General features: G+C 36.4%; 1 protein-coding gene across 1 annotated transcript in view; it reads right to left on the bottom strand.

Annotated features, from left to right (window-relative positions):
• Positions 1–8497, bottom strand: part of YIPF6 (Yip1 domain family member 6) — a 37110-nt gene that overhangs the window by 15942 nt on the left and 12671 nt on the right. The window contains exon 4 of the mRNA XM_007958432.2: positions 3905–3947. Coding sequence (XP_007956623.1) covers positions 3905–3947 — 43 coding nt within the window. The remainder of the gene's footprint in view (positions 1–3904; positions 3948–8497) is intronic.

Genomic DNA, 8497 nt, shown 5'->3' with positions numbered 1-8497 from the left:
CAGTATCACTACGAAAGTATGATTGCCCAACCTTCCTTCCGAGGAGTGGCTGGTGGGTTTGAACCGCCAGCCTTCTGGTTAGCAGTCAAGTACTTTAGCCACTATGCTACCAGAGCTCCTAATAAATTCCTCTAGGTTCATTAAAATCTAGCCAAGCACACTTTTCCTTGTCTTAAGAGGTTTTATTCTTCCCTATCTTTAATTTTCAGTTTTTGCTTTCCAAAAAAAACAAAACTAAACACTGCCATCCATTCAATTTCAACTCAAAGCAACTCCCTTTTGGTTTCCAAGGCAGTAAAATCTTTACAGAAAAAGACTGCCCAGTATTCCCTATGCAGAGTGGGTGGTGGGTTTGGATGCTGGGTTTGAACTTCCAGCCATCTGGTGAGCAGTCAAATCCCTTAAGTACTACACCATCAGAGCTACTTGTAGTTCTGATAATATGCTATTTCAATTTTCAAAATCCATTCCTTCACTTTTTTGAAATTCTTTCCTTCAAAATCACTTGTTTTGCTCAAAAAATAGAGAAGCATTTCCTCCGTTAATGTAATGTGTGTACAAAAGCAAAAATCTTCCTATGTTGTTTTTTTTCTTGAATATTTTACTGAAGTATGCTAACTTTATCATATGAGATTGATAGTTTTCATTTTTTCTTTTTGTTTTAGATATTTATGTTTGTGAGGTGATAAGATCATAAATTCCTTAATTTTTATTAGAACTTATTTCTTTTTTGTTTCCTTTATAAAAAAGCTTATTCCTTCACAGTCATGGACAAAAGAGTATGAAATTTGTCTCTGAAAGGAAAGTTTGAAGTTGTCAAAAGAAGAGAAAAAGACCAGCAAGGAAGCTGTAATTAAGTTCAAGTGTGGCAAAATCCACACTGACTCAATTATGAAAGACAAGGATAAAACAGTTGAAAAAGACATGAGCAGCACCAATGTAAATGTCAAGAAAGGAAAGGATGGAAATGATGCAAAAATCATCAAATCTGTTTTGGAGTGGTTCTTCAAGCCTCTGCCAAAATTTTTCCCATTTCAGGACCTATCTTATAAGTAAAGGCAAAGGGAACAGTGAAACTTTAAAAAGTTTATGGATTCTCAGCATCTAGCAGGTGGCTTCAGAGTTTCAATAAGAAACCTAGAATCACTTGCAGTATAGTTTGTGGGAAGTCAAACGATGTTGACAGAGATGTTGTTCAAAACTGCTTCACAAAATTAAAAGACATCATAAAAGGAAATGATCCTAAAGGCACTGCAAACACCAATGAGACTGCTCTATTTCACACAGCACTGCCTAATAGGACTCTGAAAATGAAGAGGAAAAAGTGCTCACAGGGTCACTTTTCAAAAGAGCAGCTTATCCTCTTGATCATACTTGCAAATGGATAACTGGAAAGAGTAAGAAACCAGGGTGCTTCAAGAACACCAAAATTAATCAGCTTTCAGTAGAATGGAAATGGAATAAAGAGGCTTGGATCATGGGAGCAATTTACAAACAGTTTTCAAATAAACTCAACAATAGCCTGAAAAAACAAAATCAAAGTTTTCTCTTATTCATTGGCAATGTTACTTGTCATGAGTCACTGCCCCTGTACAATACTAAATTTTTTTCCCACCAACCATGACACTGGTCTTACAACATCTAGATAACAGCATTATCTAAGATACTAAACTAAAGGAAGCTACTGCTTCAAAAAACAGTTGCCAACTTTCAGATGTGCAAGGTGCCCTTAGAGACACTGGGGAAAATCAATGTCCTTGATGCAATTTCATTTCTTAAGTGATCAAAATGATTAAGGAAGAAACCATAAGAAAATGATTAAAGAACTGTGGTTTCTTATTGGGCAGTGGTGATAGTATACAAAATGAAAGTTATTGAGCCCAATAATATCATGCAGATTCAGGACACAATAAATGAAATTTATAGTGGTATTTCAGAAAATAGGGTTTGTGCCACATCTTCCATTGCTATTAACAAAGAAATTTCCACAGAAATGGATAATATAAACCTGCAAGAAATTGTGGACTTGTAATCTAAAAATGAAGATGATGAAGACCAACCATTAGAAGAGCCTGAGCCTTTAAGTCAAACATAAACCTGAGCGATATAAAAGCTTTGAAGAAATTTGGAAAAGTTAAAGGAGACCAAGAATTTTTTGGTAAGGCTACAGACTTAGAAATTTGTCTCAATAATTTCATCAAAAACTGAATCGATGTCAGCTGTTTTTATCTAAAAGTAAATGTTACCCCATCTTTGCATATATGTATATATCTGTATATAATCTGAATAAACATACAAATCCTAAGAAGTGGTTTTGCTTATTTTTCAGTCCTATAAAATCAAAAGGAAACACTTTGTGGGTTTTTATGAGGTAGGATCCTTAATAGAGAGTGAAAGAAAAGTGGTAAGACTGCACTCTGTCAAAAGTAGAAACTTTGCGAGACCCAGAAAAGCAAGCAGTCCCTTCAAGTTCGGCCTCTCACAGGTTTCACCCTGCAGAGCAGTCACACAGTAACTCTTGCCCTGCTTTGCTATTTGTCAGGATGTGTAGGCTTTTTATTCTATTGTTGTACATATTGCATTCCACATCCTTACACTCTGATCCAAAGAATGCCAATATTAATATTTTTTCTACCATCCATAACATTGGTCTAGAATCCCTGTTGCTTAGTAAGGTATGATGGAAAGAACTCTAACTGGCCTGGGAATCAAAAGTCCCAGATGCTTATCCCAGTTCTGTCACTAGATATGGGGCAAGTCATTGATGTTTTGGGGATCCAGTTTCCTTCTCTGCAAATAAATGAGGTTAAATGACCATCTCTAAGGCTCATCTTTCAGAACAAAAACATGACATGCTTTAATATAGCAGAGCTTCTAATATAAACCCTCTCATCAAAGCACTAGAGTATGCTTATTAAAAGCATAAGAAGTAACACTCTACAATATTACCTACATTAGCATATACCCAATTTAAATTAAAAAATTGAGCAGAGAAACCAATGAGAAACTTGTTGAATTTAGAATATTAAAAGGTTAGGCCAGGAAAGACCCCTTCAACCATTCCCTTTTGTAGATATACAAAAGAGAAGATCCAGAAGGTAAGGTGGAAAGAGATGTTGTAAGTCAGAAACCTGAGGTTAATCCAAGGTCTACCACTAATTAGGTGATCTTGGTTAAATCCTCAACCTCTTTGAAACTGAATTGATCAAAACAGGAAAATAATATCAACTTCTTGTTATGAGACTCAAATATGAAAATGTATTTAAGTTTTCTATAAACTGAGAAAAATCATTATACAATTTTGGTTATTAGCAACCCATAGTCACATAGCTATCTGACACCAGAGGCAGGACAAGAACACAGAAATAAATCTTAGTGTAGTGTTTTCCACTCTACCAATGATTATATTCCCTTCTCTAGTGGAACCTTGCTCTCCTTTTGTCCTTCTCTTTCACATACAATATATATGCAAAGTATAACACTTTGAAAAATAATCTCGTTTTTAACTCTACCACTTCTTTATCTCTAATTTGTTCTCATGATAATTCCTAGTTTTTAGTAAGAATGCAAGCAGATGGTGCCTAAATTTATAGATAATTAATTCACTTTGTTTAATGATGGGTTGGTATATGAGAATAAATAAATGTTCGCTGAATATAAATGACTAAAATGGGCTAAGAAGTTATTGGTAAACAAAGGTGGGCATAATTTCACATCTTTAAATCATCATTCTTTGAATTGATCTGAAAAGTTACCTGACTTTATTGGTTCAAATATATAAGGAGTACAGTATGTCATAAAAGTACTAAATGAAATATTTGGTCAAAATTTCCCTCAATTTTGAAACTCCACAAAAAGGTCTAGTCTACCTCAAATTACAAAGAAAGGAAATGCAAGTACTTACAATGCCAGTGTCACACAAAGGAACAATGGACCCCATAGATCCCCTACAAGTCAAGAAAAGAAAGAAGATTGCTAAGAAAAAAAAAAAAAGTGTTTTCTCCCTTTATTCCAATTATCTCTTCTCCCACTCTTGAAATTTAGATCAAGGTTCTGTCACCCCAAACCAGCCTTCCTACTTCTCCAATCCCTCTACTTCCCTCCCTACTCCCCATTTCTGAATAAACTTCTTTGCCTTTATGTATGAGAAGTTTTATTCACTTCATATATAACAAATCACCTCTCTTCCAATCAACTAAGTCACATTCTGGCACGCTGTAGTTAAAGACCAATGGAGAAGGAACCAAAGATCTAACTAAGTGCCCTCCACCCACCCTCAGGAAGAATATAACCAAGTCACTTCACCAATTTGAGCCTACCTTAGACAAGACAAGTATTATCATGCTCCTTTCATGAATATGAAAAACAAAACTGAGAAGGAAATGATGTGCCTAAGGCTATATAAAGTTAGAGGTGGAGCTGGGACCAGAACATATGTCTTCTGATTCCTAGTCCATAGTTCTTTGTACTCTGTAACACTGCGTCCCTTTTGTAATTGTTGCATTGTACCAATATAGTATTGCTGCTCTTACAGGTTAAAAATAGTCCAATACTGGTAATTTCATAAGGTTCAATTTGAATAGATAACATGTGAAAGTTTTTTTTAAAAAATATAAAAGGTTATGCCAACATGTGGTCTAGCACACAATGCCTCTCAATCAATAGTTGAGTGATTGATTAGTATGCCAACAGTTTAGTCACACACAGCTTAGAGCACAATGACCCTGTGAAAAAAGGTATATATCCCACACTTAACTTTAATTTCACTTGTATACAAATTTACCTGAGAACTATGCATACATACATACTTCCAATGTATTTTTTAAATTGTCTAAATAATTCTGAAATCACTGCAGAAAGTTTGAAAAAGAGGTAAAAAAAAAAATCCTGACACTCTAATAAAACTATTGTCATTCTTACTTTTTTTTTTTTCAAACTTACCAGGTGTGGCAGGAATTGTGTCCCCCCAAAATAGGTGTCAGTTTGCCTGGGCCATAATTCTAAGTGGTTTGGCAGTTATGAAATGAGGTAATTTGGCAGTTATATAATGATGTAATCACTTCCCATGATCTGATCTTATGTGATAAGCCAACTAGCTGTAAGATGATTAAGGTGGGAGGCAACATTCTTAATCAGGTCATAGACCTGATCTGATGTAAGGGGAGATTACCTGGGGTGTGGCCCACATCACCTTTTATCTTACAAGAGATAAAGAAGAGAGAAGCAAGCAGAAAAGGAGGGACATGCCAACTACCAAAAACAAGAGCCAGGAGCAAAGATGTCCTTTGGAACCAGTCTCCTTGTGTTGAGAACCTCCTAGACCCAAGGGAATATTGATGCCAAAACTGATGTAGATCTCCAAGAAATGCTGGGCCTACAGATGCTGAAAGGAGCCAACAGAGAGAGAAAGCTTTCCTCTAGAGCTGGTGCCCTGAATTTGAACTTCTAGCCTCCTAAACTGTGAGAAAATAAATTTGTTTGTTAAAGCCATCCATTTGTATTTCTGTTATTAGCACCACTAAATAATTAAGACAGGCTGAAAAACTGAGTTCAAGTGCAATGACCTTAATAGTGTTTTTTACTGTACTGAACTTTTTTTAATTCATAAAAAATCCATAACAGTATTTTGAAACTACTTTTTAAGTCATGGATTTTTCCTTACGACTTTGCCAAGGGCTATTATAACAGAGTAGAGTGAAAGTGTAATTCTCTGGCCATGCCTTGCTCAGCCTTTGTGCTAGCTTATCCATCTATCACAAGGTTTAGGAATAGAACTTACCATACATATGAGATAGCCAATACTCATCATTAATCAGCAAACTAACACACTGGCACCATAATAACATGCATTTTCATGTTGTACCCTGAGTAGATCATATCTTAATTCGCATTGTGACTGGAGCAACTTTGGTTTGAATAAGTCTCAGCAGCAGCTGAAAGGCCATTTTCCTATCTGGGGCAACAGGAGTAAAGCGGAAAGGGCATTAAATTCAGTTTTAATCCTGCCTGTAGGATCTTAGCAAGACAATCAGCTTCTCTTAGACTCATTTTCTTCATCTATGAAATAGGAATAATATTCCCTACCTCATAAGCCTGTTGTATGGATTAAAGAAGATAATGTGTTTTGGGGGAAAGGGTACTAGAATAATAGCTACAATCTATAGACTGCCTACTAAATGCTGGATGCTGTGCTAGGTGACATATATGCATTATAATCGCTAATCTTCACCAGCAAGGTAGAACTGCTCCATAGGGGTTTCAAGGCAGATCACCAGGCCTACATCTTTGGGTGGGTTTGAACTACCAAACTTGTAGCTAGCAGTCAAGTACATAACCACCCAGGGACTCTTCACCAGCAAGTTATATGTTATTATCTCTATTCTTGTCAGTTTATTGTACTGTGGTGGCTTGTATGTTGCTGTAAGGCTGGAGGCTATACCACTGGTACTTCAAATACCAGCAGAGTCACTCATGATGGACAGGTTTCAGTGGAGCTTCCAGACTAAGAAAGACTCAGAAGAAGGGACCATACACTTCTCAAAGAACTGGCCAGTGAAAACCTTATGAATAACAGTGAAACACTGCCTGATGTATTACTGGAAAACTTTATGAACAGCCCTGAAACACTGTCCCATATAGTGCTGGAAGATGAGCACCTCAGGTCAGAAGGCACTCAAAATACAACTGGGGAAGAGGAGCCTCCTCAGAGTAGAGCTGACCTTAATGATGTAGATAGAGTAGAGCTTTCAGGACCTCTGTTTGCTGATGTTGCACAACTCAAAATGGGAAGAAACAGCTGCAAACATCCATTAATAATCAGAACATGGAATGTACAAAGTATGAATATAGGAAAAAATGGAAGTTGTCAAAATGAAATGAAACACAAAAAGATCGATATCCTAGGCATCAGTGAGCTGAAATGGACTAGTTTTGACCATTTTAAATCAGACAACCTTATGAGCTACTATGCCGGGAATTATAAATTGAAGAGGAATGGTGTGGCATTCATCGTCACAAAGAATGTTTCAAGATCTATCCTGAACTACAGTGCTATCAGTGATAGGATAATATCCATACGCCTAAAAGGAAGACCAGTGAATACTACTATTATTCAAATTTACGCAGCAACCACCAAAGCTGAAGGTGAGGAAACTGAAGATTTTTACCAACTTCTGCAGTCTAAAATTGACCAAAAATGCAATCAAGATGTGTTAATTATCACTTGTGATTGGAATGCAAAGTTGGAAACAAAGAAGAATCACCAGTAGTTGGAAAATAAGGCTTTGGTGATAGGAATAATGCTGGAGATCTCATGATAGAATTTTGGAAGACCAATGACTTATTCCTTGCAAATACCTTTTTTCAACACAAATGGGGGCTATACACATGGAGTTCACCAGATGGAGTACACAGGAATCAGATCAACTACAACTGTGGCAAGAGGCAATGGAGAAGCTCAATATCTTTAGCCAAAACAAGGCCAGCAGCTGACTGTGGAATAAACCATCACCTGCACATATTCAAGTTCAAGTTAAAGCTGAAGACAATTAAAACAAGTCCACAAGAGCCAAAATATGGCCTTGATTATATCCCTCCTGAATTTAGAGACCATTTAAAGAACAGATCTGATGCACTGAACACATGACCGAAAACCAGGGGAGTTATGAGATGACATCAAGAACATCATTCATGAAGAAAGTAAAAGGTCATTAAAAAGATAGGAAAGGAAGAAAAGACCAAAATGGATGTCAGAAGAGACTGTGAAACTTGCTCTTGAAGGGAGAGTAACTAAAGCAAATGGAAGAATGTACAAGATAAAAGATAAAATTATAATGAAATGTGCAAAGACCTGGAGTTAGAAAACCAAAAGGGAAGAACCTTCTCCGCATTTCTAAAGCTGAAAGAATGGAAGAAAAAAATTCAAGCCTCAAGTTTCAATATTGAAAGATTCTTTGGGCAAAATATTGAATGATGCAGGAAACATCAAAAGAAGATGGAAGGGATACAAAGTCGCTGTACCAAAAAGAAATGGTTGGTGTTCATCCATTTTAGGAGGTGGCATATAATCAAGAACCAATGGTATTGAAGGAAGAAGTTGAAGCTAAAGGAATTGGCAAAAAACAAGGCTCCAGGAATTGACGAAATACCCACTGAGATGTTTCAGTAAACGGATGTCATGCTAGAGGCACTCACTCACCTATGCCAAGAAATTTGGAAGACATCTACCTGGCCAACTGACTGGAAGAGATCCGTATTCATACCAATTACAAAGAAAGGTGATCCCACAGAATGTGGAAATTATCAAACAAGATCATTGATACCACACACAAGTAAAATCTTACTGAAGATAATTCAAAAATGGTTGCAGCAATATAATGGAAGCAGAGAATATCAGAAAGATGTTTACTTGTGTTTCATTACTATGCAAAAGCATTCAATTTTGTGGATCATAACAAATTATGAATAACATGTAGAAGCATGGGAATTCCAGAACACT

This window comes from Orycteropus afer, unplaced genomic scaffold (assembly GCF_000298275.1).
Source record: "Orycteropus afer afer isolate SDZICR_OR568_19922 unplaced genomic scaffold, OryAfe1.0 scaffold00970, whole genome shotgun sequence".
Taxonomy (NCBI): domain Eukaryota; kingdom Metazoa; phylum Chordata; class Mammalia; order Tubulidentata; family Orycteropodidae; genus Orycteropus; species Orycteropus afer.
Note: the sequence above shows the minus strand (reverse complement) of the source record. Positions and strands in the feature narration are given on the sequence as shown.